This window comes from Cenococcum geophilum (genome assembly GCF_001692895.1).
Source record: "Cenococcum geophilum 1.58 unplaced genomic scaffold K441scaffold_66, whole genome shotgun sequence".
Classification (NCBI taxonomy): Eukaryota; Fungi; Ascomycota; class Dothideomycetes; order Gloniales; family Gloniaceae; genus Cenococcum; species Cenococcum geophilum.
Genome location: NW_027137624.1, coordinates 179,385 through 195,218, shown reverse-complemented (window position 1 = coordinate 195,218; position 15,834 = coordinate 179,385). Strand labels below are relative to the sequence as shown.

At 34.0% G+C, this 15,834-nt stretch overlaps 2 protein-coding genes across 2 annotated transcripts; one reads left to right on the top strand and one right to left on the bottom strand.

The window, feature by feature from the left end:
- The first annotated feature begins 8,351 nt into the window (after nt 1-8,351).
- Nucleotides 8,352-9,691, top strand: K441DRAFT_668897 (uncharacterized protein). Its single transcript, XM_067650069.1, has one exon. The coding sequence runs from the start codon at nt 8,742-8,744 to the stop codon at nt 9,522-9,524; it is 783 nt and encodes a 260-aa protein (XP_067498016.1). The 5' UTR covers nt 8,352-8,741; the 3' UTR covers nt 9,525-9,691.
- Nucleotides 9,668-10,467, bottom strand: K441DRAFT_690522 (uncharacterized protein; the record flags this gene model as incomplete). The annotated part of the gene is made up of 2 exons (XM_067652387.1): nt 9,668-10,242; nt 10,425-10,467. The coding sequence occupies 2 exons, from the start codon at nt 10,465-10,467 to the stop codon at nt 9,668-9,670; spliced, it is 618 nt and encodes a 205-aa protein (XP_067498015.1).
- Between the last annotated feature and the right edge of the window lie 5,367 nt (nt 10,468-15,834).

Here is a 15,834-nt window from a genome sequence, read left to right as displayed (position 1 = left end):
TAACTTAACGATAGTAAGCTAAAATTAGGCAGAATACGTAATGTTAAATTATATAGGAAGAACTTACTTCCTCCACCTTAGTTAATTAAGGACCTTAATATATATCCTCTTTAAGATTAGTTCCAAGAGGCTTAATAAGCCAACCTTTAATCCCATTATTAAATAAGGTTATTTTAAAAAACAGATAAAAAGTATACAAAGGGATAGTAGATCCTTAGCTTAATATAGGTGTTTATTTATAAGACGGATAAGTATAGATTCCTACAGAAATATAAGGCACGCTTAGTAGTATATAGAAATTAATAGGCCCTAGGAGACCTACCTATAAGAGCTACTATATTGGCGAGTACAACCTTCTAAACCCTTATAGCGATTACTATAAAGTTTAACCTAGAGACAATATAGATAAATATAGTTAACGCGTTTGTCTATTACAATCTTAACAAAGTCATCTATATAAAGCTACCGCTAGGGTTTAATAAAGGAAAGATAGACAAAGTACTGCGCTTAAGAAAAGCCCTTTACGGACTATAATAATTACTACTGTTATAGCAAAAGAACTTTACGAGCTCCTTAAACAAATTAGGTTTTAAAAAGGTCCCTTAAGAGCTATATATTATACTAAAAGGTAAAATAGTCATCTTCTTCTATATTAACGATATTGTCTTCTACTACTAAAAGATAGATAAAAAGAAAGCTTAAGAAGCAATTAAGGAGCTAAGTAAGGAATACTAGATAAGTACCCTTAGCGAGCTAAAATGGTTCCTAGAAATCTATATACTATATAATTATAGCCAGAGGCTTCTATAACTATCCTAGGAAGCCTATATTAAGAAAATAGCTAACTAGTATAAGATAGATCTTAAAGGGCGTCTTCTAGATACTCCTATAGCAGAATTAGAACTCCTTCCTACTAATTACTAATTAACCCGTTTAACGCGTCCGCCCCCTAATATAGACCTATTAGTCCTTCCTATATCCCTACTAGCCTCTATAATGCTATATTAGAGAAAATTGGGTTTAGTACTCTATATAGCCACTACAACGCGTCTAGATATTACTTTTGTAGTATTATAGCTAGTAAGGTTTAATTAGAACCTAAGCTAAGAGCACTATTAAGCGGTAGATAGAGTAATCTAGTACCTATATAGCATAAGGAGTAGAGTAATCTTCTATAGAGGAGATAAGGAAGGAATAAACAGTAGAGAGAGAGATAAAGGAATACGCGACAAAGGATAAGATAACGAAAAAGACGGTAGAAGTAAAGCGTAATTATTTATCTGTGCTAGCGATGCATTATTTACGGACAACTCTATTAATAGAAAGAGCTTATAAGGATATATTATAAAGCTATTTAGGGGATTAATTACCTAAAGAGCAAATAAGTAGGGTATAGTTACGACATCAAGCACAGAAGCCGAGTTGTTAGCCCTATTACAGATAGTAAAGGAAGCTATCTTTATTAGTAGGCTATTTGGAGTAATAACGTTAAGGCTAAACAAGCCCTTAATTATTAACTACAATAATACTTAGACACTTTAACTAATTATAGAAGATACGGTAAAGCTAATTATGAAGCTCTAATACGTTAACATCTATTAATACTAGCTACGTCAGGAATACGCAAGGAGATAAGTACTATTTTAGTAAATAGTAATAAGGGAGATAATTGCTAATGGACTTATAAAGGCCCTACCTAAGTAGAGGTTTTAAAGCTTCGTTAATATAATTGGAATAGTAGATATTAAGGAGCAGCTAAATAAGGAGAAGCAACTAGAGGACCTATAGGAGAAGATTAGAGCGAGACGGAAGGATTTAGATAAGAGTATAGTTTTATTAACTTATTAACGGACACAAGAAGGTAGTTAGCTTTGACCTTAAAGAGCTCAAAGCTAAGGGGGTGTATTAGATAATCTATATTCTATATGGCGTAGGATATATACAAGTCACGTATACAGGGCACGTGTATTATAAATATCTTCATCTAAGCCTAAGGGCCCCAGGTCAAGACATAATCAAGATTATTAATTAATTAACCTATTTTATTAATAAATAGCTCTATATAAACTATCTAACAACTAGCTATAGTTAATTACTTAAATAGCAGCAATATTACCTTAAGCACGTAAGCTATACTACTCGTATACTCTTAGATTATTATAATTTATGCTACTTTATAACTATAAAGGAGCTTATACCTTAATAAGCTAGATAAATAAAGAAGCTTATACGATTTAATTTTAAGATTAAATATAAGCTAGGGGAAAATAACCCTATTAATAGACCGTTATAACGGCTAGACTATACTAAAGGCTTTAAAATAAAAGAAGGAAAACAGATAATAGATATTTTACTCCCTATATTATAGAATAAGCTTTAAGTATAGAATGCTTAAGTACCTATAGCTCTATATATTAAGTTTTAGGCGATATAAGCCCTATTAGTTTTTACTAATATTTTAGCTAGTACCTAGTCCTTTACTAATAAGAGTCTAAATATACCTAAATAGGACGTCCCTAATATATTCTTAGAACCTAGTAATACACTATCTTTAATTATTAAACTATTCCCTCAAACTAATAGTAAAGCTATAGAGTAATTAGAACTTAGAGCCTTATAATAACTAAAGGACTTTAACCTTATAGCGACCTTTCTAATATATACGTATTAAAGAGTTATAAGATCTATAGTACTATTTAGTCTTATATTTAGAGCAGTATAAAATAAAATAGCTTTTATCTAGGAATTATCTAAATGGTTAATAAATCTTATCCATAAGGTGTAATAGAGGGGCGCTTTCTATACTATTTTTAATATAGAAGTAGACCGGAAATATAATAGAAAAAAAGCTATAAGGTATTAAAATTAGGAACTAAACCTAATAGGCCTACTATATAGAAATAGTAAGGTTTAGGTGCTATAAGAAGTAAATCTATAACAGATAATTCTTATAAAGAATTATAATAATTTTTTAGGCAGCCACTATAGTTAAGCTAAGATAGTAGAATTACTTTAGCGTAAATACTATTAGCTAAAGCTTAAGCAGGAAGCAAAGGAGTATATTAGCTATTATAAAAAGTATTAAGTATATAAGATCTGTAGGTATAAGCTATAGGGTCTACTTAAATTAACCCCCCCCCGCTAGTAAGCTATAGCGATATTACGCTATAGACTTTATTACGGATCTCTCGCTATTTAAAGATAGCTAAGGATGAATATATAATTTGGTCCTTATACTTATTAATAGGTTTTTAAAGTACGTCTAATACCTTCTTATTAATAAGACAATTAATATATAAGCGCTTACTAACCTAATTAAGGAGAAATGCTTTCTTAAAGTAGATTAGCCGTACTCTATTATTACTAATAGGGGCAGTGTTTTTATAAGCCAGTACTAGTTGGACCTATACTTCCATTTAAAGATAGACTATTATTATAGTATAGCTTTCTATTTATAAACGGATGGGTAAATAAAACGCTAGAACTAGGAACTAGAGTCTTACCTATAAATATATTTAAGCTATTAATAAGACAACTAGTATAAGCTACTTCCATACGTAGAGTACGCTAATAATTTAAAGTAATATATATTCTATAAGTATACACTAATTTAAATTACCTATAGTGTCTAATTATTTAGGTTTAATAGTATACTTAATAATTACTAGCTAAGGCCGTATAATTAGTTATAAGATCCTACTGGGAAGTTTAAGGATATCTACTAAAGAGTATAAGGATACCTTTAGGAATAGAAGAAGTAATAGAAGTATGCGAAGTAGAGCCTATAAAATGCCTAAGAGCAGTAAAGACTTTAGTATAACCGTAAGCACTAAAATAAGCATTTCGGAGTAGGCAACGAGGTTCTATTATATTTAACAAATATTAAGATCTATTAACTATTAAAGAAGCTTAATATAAGATACCTAGGTCCCTTCTAAATTAAGAAATAAATTAGTAAGTTAGCCTACCGTCTTTAGCTACCCCTATTTATAGCCTATATATATTTAGTATTTTATATAAACCTACTAGAGCTATAGCCTAAGGTAGAATAGGTCCTTAGCCTTTTCACGTATATAGTATAGAATTAATAGTGCATTTTACTAGAATTGTATTTCTATTAATTAATCTATATTAGGAATATTATTTCTAGGGCTTCTAAGCCCTTCCTAAAAGCCTTCTAAGGCCTTCCTAAGCACGTTAATTAAGGTCCTTAATTACTACTAAATATAAGAATAAATCCTAAATACCTGATCTAAAAAGCTACTATGCCTTATCCTTAGGCGCAGGATTAGTATCTATTAGGCTACTAAGTAATAGCTAATAAGAATAGGATCTAAACCCCTTAGTAGGAGTATAAGTAGGTATAAAAATAGGGGTAGGATAATAAGGTGTAGCTAAGGCAGAGATCCTTAAACGCTTAATACTAATATTAGGTCTAAACTAATATTAACAAAGCTTTTATGGCGTAAGCTTATAGTTAATAAAGATACGCTTAAGCCTAGAATAAATAGAGATATTAGCTAGTTAGTATAGACCAGAACCACTAAGACCTTACTATAGCAACTATTAGTTACCTATTTGCTAGGTACCTAAAGAGTAACCTATCTAATAACGTATTATATTATACTCTTTTAAAACTTAACGCGTATACGCGAACTCCTTTTTATAGTAAACGGCAACCTTCTTCTTATTACCCCTATCCTTTACCCTACCCTTAATATACCAACCTTACTCTTATATTAGGCGTTACTAGCTAGCTTACTAGGAATTATAGGCAGTATAAATAGCCGTAGTATAGTCTCAAATTTAACCTAGATATTTAGCATTAGCGCTTAAATAGAAGAGAGCCCGGGTAATATAGTAGATAAGAATATTAAAGAAACATCGCCACTTAAGCCTAGGCTATTAAAGCTTAAAGTTAGTAATAGAAATCTATTAAGGATAGAAAAGCTTACCTTAACGCAACTACCGCTCTTAGTACGTATATATTAATTATAAGAACTAAAGGTATTAAACCTTATATAGTAGGTCTTATTATAAGCCTCTAAAATACTCTTATTAGACTTTTAGTCTTTTAAAGATATATAAGTAAAGTTATTTAGGTAGGACTAGTACTAATTACGGGTTAGTAGGGGTTAGGGTTTTATATATAGTGGTAGGGCTAGAAAATACTAAGAAATTAGCTTAAAAGAGTAGTTAGTAAACGAATAAAGAGGTATATTAAATTAATAATAAATTAAAGATATATCTAAAATTAAATAAAAGTTAATAAGGGAAAGTAAAGTATTAAGAAAAAGAATTAAGCTTAATAAGTAAGGTGTTTTTAACTTTACCTTCTAATACCCTTCTAGTGTATAGCTATAAGCCTACTAATATAACTTCATTATAATAGCGCAATTTAAAAAAAAGAAAAATATATATATATAAGCTATTTAGCCATTACCCTCCTATAAACACTAATTACGCGGCTAGGGGAAAGTAATTAAGACGTTAATTAAAAACGTATATAGGTTTAATTATACCTAAATAATACTATAGTATTAAAGAACAACGTTATAGACGTTCTTAACAATTGTATAATAGCTATAAATACTATTATAAAGTGTCTCTCCTATTTACTAAGCAATAGAGCTACGCCAACTATATAGTATATAATTACTAAATTAAAAAGCATATACACTAAATCTTAAGGGATAGGTCTCTTTAACTAACTAATTAATACCTTAACTGTATTTAATAGCCTAAGGACAAATATGGAAGCAATGCTTTAGTAATATAAGGGATTATAAAACAGGATTATAAGAAAAAATTATAGACTATATTTTAATAGTTAAAGATAATAGTAAGCCAAGGCCCTATATATTAAATCCTATACTAAAAGGTTCTATAAAACTATACTAGGTATAACGGCTTAAGCCGTTAAATAAATGCCTTAACGGACGCCTAAATAAATACTTTAAAGGTAAAGCGAACAAATGCTATATTATAAAGATATTAAACTAAGGAGCAAGAGAAGATAGTAAGGCTATATCTATATATATATATATACCAAGTCTTAAACAAACCCCTAACTAAGTGACGCGCTCTAGCGCTATTACACTAGGAACGCTAAATTGCCTATAATACTTATAATTAATTATAGGCTAGTATAAAGGCTTAGAAGTAGAGTTGCATAAAAATCCTTAAGTTAACTTAGGTAGTTATTGGTATGCTTTTAGTAGGCTTCTAATAGATTTTCTAGTAATCCTTATATCTTTTCTCTAGTTATCTTTTTTTCTTATTAAGGTTTTTAAGAGTTTAAAGTAGGGGTTAAATTGATAATATATAGCGGTATACTAATATCTCTCTAAACGCCTTTTGGGACGAGCCCTTATAATCTCCCTTTACTATAAGGTAATAGCGATTAGGGGCTAACTATAAGAAGGGGGGGGGGCAATATAAGGGATATTATTACGGTTACCTTAGGTTGCCCTTAGGACAACCCCTAAACGCCCCTTAAATAGTTACTAGTTATATATTAAAGGTATATACCTATAGTATATAGTCTTTATAATCCTAGAGGCCTTACTTTTTTTAAGAATTTATCTCCTCTACAATCTATCTATTCCTATAATCGTGCCTTATAGCCCCCTATCTATAAAGTCCCCTTATAGCAGTCCTGTAATATAGGGATTTTTATTATTAATATTACTTTTCCCCTATATATACGGAGTAGTCTATATAGGCCTACGCTAGGGATCCGAATTAGACGTTAAGTAATAATAATTGCTATAGTTTACCTCACGCCTATCTATAATTATTCTTTCCTAAATAGAGCCGTTAGGAAATTAAGGAGATTACTTTAAAAGAGTAATAAAAATTAGTTATTTTAGTTATTTTAAATCGATATTAAACTATATAAGGCCTTAGCTTAATTATAAATCGATAACTCTACAATTAAGGACTTTAAATAAATAATCGCAATTAGGTAGTAGAACGAGTAGGGAGCTAAGTAGAAAGTCAAAGGCAGTAGAGACAATTAAGGCCTTAAACCTCTCAAAAGCCTATAAAATACATAGTACGGTAAAACGAGATTAATTAGCCAAACTTTAAATATTAAAACATTACGTTTTAGAAGCTATATAGATAATATACTAGTATTAAAGGCTTTAATTAAGTTGATTAAGTTGATTTTAGTAGGGTCCTGGCGCTTAAAACCACGCCTTTTCTAAACAGGAAGGAGACATCTTTTTGCTCCGTTATCCTAAAAGATGCACAATCTGAAGGCGATCTACAACCGAACGTTACCTTAGTCTATCCTGTTTCAAGATCAACTATCGACCAAGCAACTACGTTACATTGCTAATTTTTCAAGAGCGGCAAGCCAGGTCGAAATAAATACGTTAGGAAAACCGGATAGGAGATAGCCCGGGGCTAGCTCAGGGTACCTTTAGCCAAATTCGCTGATCTGCTTACATATACTTCTATCGATCCAATGCAGATTAGAAGAAGATGAGGAAAACTCTATCTATTCAAACTATAAAGAAAAGAAACTATATACATGAGGAAAATGTAGGCAACAAAAAAGGTGGGTACAAGGGGATACAGGCAACAGAAACAGCGTGAGTCATAGGGTGATAGGCAACAGGAACAGGAACAGGGTAATCGGCAGAATCCGACCTGGATCGACAACTTCTTACCTAGAATTAGGCCGGATCTAAGCCTAAATTGGGCTTAAATTAAGCCCAAAATAATTTGATTTTCTCCAAAAGTAAATTATAGTTAACGTAGGTGATGGGGTTATAAAGGTGTCCCTAGTTATAAAGGTTTGCAGTTTTGCAAACAAATTTTGTCTATGCGCTTGCTTCGTCTGTGCTCCGACGCTCTTATTAAGTGCTAATGTTCAAACCCTTTATAACTAGGGGCACTTTTATAACCCTATTACCTACGTTATAGATTATAGAAATTCTCACTAAATAAACTTTTTATAAATTTTTTTTTGTTAATAATTTAATAGCGTGGCTATTATAACTATATTATTAGCTTTTAAATATTAAGCGAGATTAAGTAAGACTAGTTAAACGTTAAACACTATTCTTTTTATACTTATATTACTAAAATAAATATATATAACGTGAGCGATAGGGTTATAACAGTCGGCATAGTTATAACGGTTCTTAACAAATTTCATCTGTGCGGAGTTTGATATTCCAAATCGTCATCACTATGTCGACCGTTATAACCCTATCGCTCACGTTACTAAAAGAATTAAATGAATATTTAGTTAAAACTATAAGAAAGTGGGCCGGGGCGCTTTTAACTAGCTATGCACTACTTTAGGTTACTTTCGCAAATTTTTTTTTATTCCGCCGTCTCCTTTTCTCCTAACGCATAAAGGTCTGGCTCGGACCGCACATGAGTTCCAGAACAACAAAGTCCCTCGAAAAACAAATCCTATCCTCTGCTATCAAGCTGTGTTAAAGCCAACATCCCTAATTTGTCAAACATTTCTCGTCCTTATTCAAATCCAGCTTGCGTGCTGATCTGCTGGTCCCTTAGTTGCCTACGCCACCAATCGGAAGCTACGAAGAGGAATTAATCCATTCGACTTTCAAGCAATTTGCAAACCCTCGGCTAAGACTTTTGCTCGGAGACTCTTGAAAAGGAAAACACCAGTCATCTTATCCAAATACTTCTGACGACGCAAATCACAAAACCCTCGGCAATGGTGAGTGTCTAGAATACGACTAAAGCGAACAGCAATGGGTTGCGGTATGTCCAGGGAAGAAAACGAAGGCCAGCGGCCCCCTCGTCGAGGCCGCCGACAACAACCAACTAACATAACCATCGGCCCTCCAACTGAAGTTACTATCCATATTCCCAGAAATCGAGCAGATGCACAAGGAGTCCCTATTCCACAGACAACACGGGAGGTTGACAGACCAACCCTCGAGAACGCTTTGAACACAACGGCTCAGTATTTGAGCCAAAGGGGCGCGCAACTGACGGTCATTGCGGTGGGGGGTGCTGTCAACACTATCTTCTTGAGAACTCGGAATTCCACACATGACGTTGACATATTCGGATCGAACCTTGACAACCGCGCCCGTGTACTTTTAGATGAGGCGATGCAGTATGCAATCCGCCATAGCCCATCACCTCTTGGAACGGACTGGCTTAACACTGAGAACCAAATGTGGCTCTCTCCAACGCTTCACCGCGAGCTCACGGATGAGGCGATGAGGCAAAATGATGTTGTGTGGAGTCGCCCCGGCTTGAGAGTCCTAGCAGCACCCTGGGAATATGCCTTTTCGGGCAAGATCTCGAGGCTTTTGACGGGAGGAAATCAGGTTCGAGCGTATGATCTTAATGATGCTATTCACTATTTGCACCAAATTGTCACACGACATGGTGGTCGGCCTGTTCCGGTGGCTACGGTGGAAGGTTGGGCAAGGCGATTTCATCATACTACAACCAGGAATTTCTTGCTGAATAGGGTGAATGCGGAATACCGAAGACGATACGGCAGTGATGGAATCGTATGAATTCTGTACCGGAATTTCAGTTGTAGTCTTTCAGAGCTTGTTATTTTTCGTTTGACATTGTTGAATGGCTTAAAGCTCGTAATTCTGGTTAGTTGCCACATGGGGTGGCTTGAACGTGACGTTTTTTTACGGTTCCTGATAATTCAAGTGAAGTGGATATGCGGTGTCCAAAGGAGAATATTCTTTGCCAAAAAGTCAGGGTCAGCCCGTTCGTCGTCTTTGTCTTTCAATGTGACTCCATCATGTGTCGTTATGGATAAGGTCTCAGCTAATGGAGGCACCTTTTCCGCCCATGAAGGCACTCTTTCATAAGGCCGCTCTTGGTCAGTGCGCTTTTTTGCTTCCTCAGCCTCTTCCATTGTCATGATCGCGGGAGCGTCACGGGTTAACCCGAGCGCAACTCGGGCATTGTAAGATCTAACCATGAGATATGTTACACCCGCCAGAAACGCGTAGCGAGCAGTATCATCATCCTGGGGATCCGGAATTTCACAGATAGGCCACTGATGTTGTCTCCAGAACCATTCTAGGGTGTTTCGGTATCCAAACACCTTATCCAGCACGATGTACTCATACAGCCTGTACAGCGCATACATTGACGAGTCCTGAAAAAAGCCTCGAGGAGCTCCGTACTTTCGCGCACTGACAACAACCCAATATTGTTCAGGATCCCGGAGAATTTGTTGAGGTGGTGGTGGAGGAAATGTTGGGTAGTCTTCTGGAACAGACTCATAAAATTGGTCGTTAGGTTCGCGTCTTCGTAGACTTGCTTGGAAAGGGGTCGCGGTCTTTTTAAAGCAGCAGAAGGTCTGTACGAGGTTAATGATCCGTTGCATCATCATGGAAATAGTTCGCAAGAGCCTTTAGGGTAACAATGTGCTTCGAAACAGCTGAATGTACTATTGTGTGGATGATTTCCGAGGTTGTAGCAGTCCCGGCTCATCCTCGGCTCAGGTTTAAGCAGAGCGCCGCCCAAACGAGCCACGCTAAAATACACCAAATTTAGCAACCCGACCTTTTATAACTCCACCCCTATTAAAGATATTTAAATAAAAATTTAAATATTGCCGTCCATATATAAAACCTTCCTATTTATATAATTTCTATATTAATATTAAGCTCGGTCCCCTAGAACTCGGCTACCTCCTAAAGTCGGCCACTTAATCAAAATCAAACCACTAATCCGTTAGCCTATTTTTTCTATGGCAAATCAATCGATATGGACCAAAATAAACAGAATCTATAAATGGCTATCGCAGATTTTAAATCTAGTGTTTATAGGTCTGCGTAAAAAGCTGTGCTTGTATACTATAATAAAGCCTTATAGGAAATACTATAGTGGACTTATTAATGGGCTAGGTATATAGGTAAACATAATAACAAGATCTAACTGTGGAGTAAGTGCCTAATAGATTAGCTCCATGTCACGGGACACCCCCGTGACACCTTATACACGTCCACCTATTTCCACCGACTTAGTAACTAGAGACTAACTACGAGACGGCAATCTAATGGCAATCCGCCATATTCTGCTATATTCCGCCAAGTTTTACTAAATCCTGCTAAGTTCTACTAGGACCCAAATCCTACTAAGTTTTGCCAGGACCTAAATCCTACCCTACTCCGTGTACGTGTTGACTAAGTAACTAAGTTAACGATATATACCCTTTCTTCCCGTTTTCCTACCTTCTTTCCTTACGCAATGTCTTAATCTTATTACATAGTTTATGTATATAGCTTAATAATATCTACTTTAATATATATTATCGCCGCTTATACTTACTCCATAACACTATATTACATTAAACCTATACTCTATACCACCCTACCTAGTATATAGAATAATCTAAAAGCCCCTATATCTATAACTAACCTATATAATATATTTATTAAACAAATAAAGAGCCTATAATAGGCCTTTATAGACGCCCTTATTAAACAGAAAGCTTAATATTAGGAAATAATCGGATCTCTAAGGAAAGAAATTAAAGAGATCCGTTGTAACCCACCGTCTACCACACCGTTGCCCTTACCCGTTTTTACTAGTATTAACCTATAAATACTAAATAGAGGAAATATGTCTAAAACTAAATCCTTAATCCTAAATTTACTAACTAGTGCCCCTATAAAGAAGTTAACCGAACGTCTCCCTAATCCTCCCGCCTATTTAGGTAAAAGGAGTAAACTATACTCCTTTTTTAACTAACTTAAGAATAAGCTAAACGGTAATATTAACCGTTACCCTACCCCTAACAGCTAACTACGTTATGCTATAAGCCGCTTAATAGGAGATACCGTAGAAACTATATACCCGTTTTATTTAAGTATCGTAAAATAACTAGTTATTATACTAAAAGTATCTTATAGCAACCCTAACCAAATTACTATAGTATAAAGAAAACTAAATAAGATAATATAAGGCTTTAAGAGCTTTCCGTTATACTTCGCTAAATTTTAACGCTATACTAATGAGACCGGATAGAATAAACCCGCCTTAATTAATTGCCTAGTAGAATCTCTAAACTTTAAACTAAAGGCTTCCCTTATAGGAGTTAAGCTACCAAATACCCTTACCGCCTACGAAAATATTATTAACGGCTTATATAACGATATACTACGCCTTATCCTAAAATATACACCCTAATACTTTGCCCCTTAGCCGCCTAAGACTTGCAAAGACCTAAACGCTATAGATATTAACACCAAACTCCTAAAGTATGCTCTACTAGGGTTCTTTAAATAAGAATAACGCATTAAGCTAGGCCTTTGCTTTAAGTACGGAAGTAAAGACTATATCTTAAGAAACTATTCCGTCCCTTTACCTATACCCTAAAATAATTTATAAACGGCTAATTTCGGTAACTATCTGCCGCGTCTAACCTTAAGTTATTACTTATAGCCTTCCTTGTCCGGTTCTAGCCCTACGCCTAATAAGCACTACTTATAAGGATAAAGCTACAATTAATACGCTATAAGAACTCCGCCCTAATTACCTTTAAAAGGAAGGTTTTAAAGCTAAGTCACTTTCCGAGACGGCTCTGCCTTAAAATCTTGTTAAATACTTTAGACATTATAAACTCTAACTCCTAGGACCGTAGTATAACTATTAACTACTACCTTTAGTAGAATAGTTAATAGGCTAATACTTAGGTCCTAATTAATACAGAAGCTAGCGGCATAGGATTTATTAATAAGATCTTTATATAAGATAACGGTTTTACCCTAACCCCCTTAACCGGCATATTAATATATTTAGATTTAATGGCAAACGCACAGTCTTAAGCCGAATTACCTATATAGTATACCTAAAACTCTAATACCTAAACCACAAAGAACCAATTAGGCTTTTTATTACTACTTTAGGTTACCTAGTAATTTTTAAATAACCCTAAATAAAGCTATATAAGGTGACTATTAATTAGAACAACCTTAAGCTTCTATTTGCTACCTCCCGCTATAAGTAAAAGTGCCTAATAACTTACTGTTTAGACCCAAAACTAGAATCTAAAAAATTTATTAAAATCTACCCTATACCTAAGAAGTCTACCCAATTCCACTAGCCTGGGAATTCTACCGAATTCCACCAATATAAGACTTCTACTGATATCTATTAAAGATCTAAAATTTTTACTAAACCCTATAAACCGACCCTAATTACTGCGCCGCCCTAAGCTAAGTAAAAGCTTAAGCTTAATACACAAAAGTACTAGAAGGACTAGTATCCTACTATAAAAAAGATACTTAAAGAACCCGAACCTAAATCTAATACTAACTCCGTACCTAATACTAAACCTAAACCTAAATAAGAAACTATAGACGACTTAAGCGAGCTCAGCACCCTAAACATCCATATAATTAGAGCTACTCCATTAGCATAACTTGTTAAAAAACCTACATATATAATCTTTGCCGTTACTAGAGCCGATATTAAGAAGGCCTTAACGCTAAAGAAGCATACTAACCTAGCCATAAAAGTACCAGTAGAGTACTATAACCGTCTAGAAGTATTTTTATAAAAGGAAGCCGATAAGCTACTAAAACACCAATTATACGACTATAAGATTATACTTAAAGAAGGAAAGCAGCTTAGATTTAAACCTTTATACGGAATATCCTAAAACAAACTCTAAGTGCTATAGAAGTATTTAGATGAAAACCTAAGTAAAGGATTTATTAGAGCAAGCTCCTCGCCCGTAGCTGTATTAGTAATCTTTATTAAGAAACCTAGTAGCGGTTTATACTTCTATATAGATTACCGAGCCCTTAACGCCATTACCGTTAAGAACTAATATCTAATCCCATTAATATAAGAAACGCTAAACTAACTAAGTAAGGCGCGTTACTATATAAAACTTAATATTATATCCACATTTAACCGCCTCCGTATTATAAAAGGAGATAAATAGCTTACTGCATTTCGTACCCAGTATAGATTATTTAAATACTTAGTAACACTATTTAGCCTTATAAACGCCCTAAGCTCGTTTTAATATTATATAAATAATACCCTACGTTCCTACCTGGATATCTTCTATACTGCTTATATTAACGACATTCTAATATATAGTAATAACCTAACTAAACACCGGAAACATGTTAATCTTATTTTATAAGCCCTATAAGGAGCTAGTCTATAATTAAATATAGATAAATACAGATTCTATAAGATAGAAGTTCTATACCTTAGGCTTCTTATTTTTATAGACGGCATATAAATAGACCTAAAGAAAATTAAAGTAATTATAAACTAGTAAGAACCCGAGAATATTAAGGACGTAAGAGCCTTTATAGAATTTGCCAACTTCTATAGACGGTTTATTAATAACTTCTCCGCCTTAGTTTTACCCCTTATAGCCCTAACATAAAAAGATAAAGCCTTTACCTTTAATAAGGAATGTAAGAAGGCCTTTGCTTACCTAAAGGTCATATTTACTACTGCGCCCATGCTTTAATACTTTAACCTAAACTAAATAAGTATTATAAAAGCTAATTTATCCAACTACGTTACTAGAGGCATTCTATCTTAATATAACAGGGATAGAGTATTACACCCTATAGCATACTTCTTAAAATAACTAAGCCTAGCTAAATATAACTGCAAAATTTACAATAAGGAATTGTCAGGGCACTGAGCAGGCTGATGGAATGATACATATGATACTCTATGAGGAAGAATCTCAGGGGCTCGAAGGCCCCGAGAAGATATCTACACAATGGCCCGCGCGCTGTCACGTGACACGTCGCTGAGCTCAAAGAGACTGCCCAAGTACCCCCCCTACCAACAGGAATTGCTGGCTATTATTAGATATTTTAAATAATAGTAACCCAAACTAGAAGGCGCTGGATTTCTAATTAAGGTCCTTAGTAACTATAAAAACCTATAATACTTTACAACTATGAAATAGCTAAGCTATTATTAAGCCCACTAGTTAGAATACCTATCTTATTTCTAATTCTTAATTATATACCGCCTAGGCGTCTAAGGCTAAAAGCCTAATACCTTAACCTAACGTTTGTAAAACACGCTAGCACTAAAAAAAGCGCGTTCCTATTAAAACTAAACCTTACTCCGCTCTAAACTATTTAACCCTTTTACTAAAGACTTTATAGTAAACTTCCTTAAAATAACTAATCTATTAATTAAATAGATTATTATTAATAAATACCTAAATAACGAGTTTATCCAAAAGATGCTCTAGCTAATTTAAGATAGCGTTAAACGCTCTAAAAAGATATCCTTAAGTAAATGTAAAGCTTATAGAGACCGCTTATACTACTAAAACCGTCTAGTTATACCTAACCATAACAAACTTAAGCTTAAGCTCCTTAAACACGTATATAAACTACCAATAGCTAGCTACCTAAGCTAAGGAAAAACCCTAAAGCTGCTCTAATAGGAGTACTATTAGCTAAATATATATAATATAACACAAAGGTACGTCTCTAGCTACCATATCTATTAACGAGCTAAAGCTTTACATAAGATATATAACGGCCTCCTAAAGCCACTACCTATTCCAAACCGAAGGTAGAAGGATATCTTAATTAACTTTATCGTTAATCTCCCCGTAAGTAAAGATTGTATAAATATTATAGTAGTTATAGACTAACTATCCAAAATAAGATACTTAATCGCCTACCTTAACATATTAATACCTATTATTGCCTAACTATTTCTAAATTATGTATAGGAACTCTACGGACTCCCTAAAACAATTATTTCCAATAAAGGTAGTTCGTTTATCTCTATATTTTAAAAAGAACTAACTACCTAACTCTATATTAAAGCACTATTATTTATAGTATACTA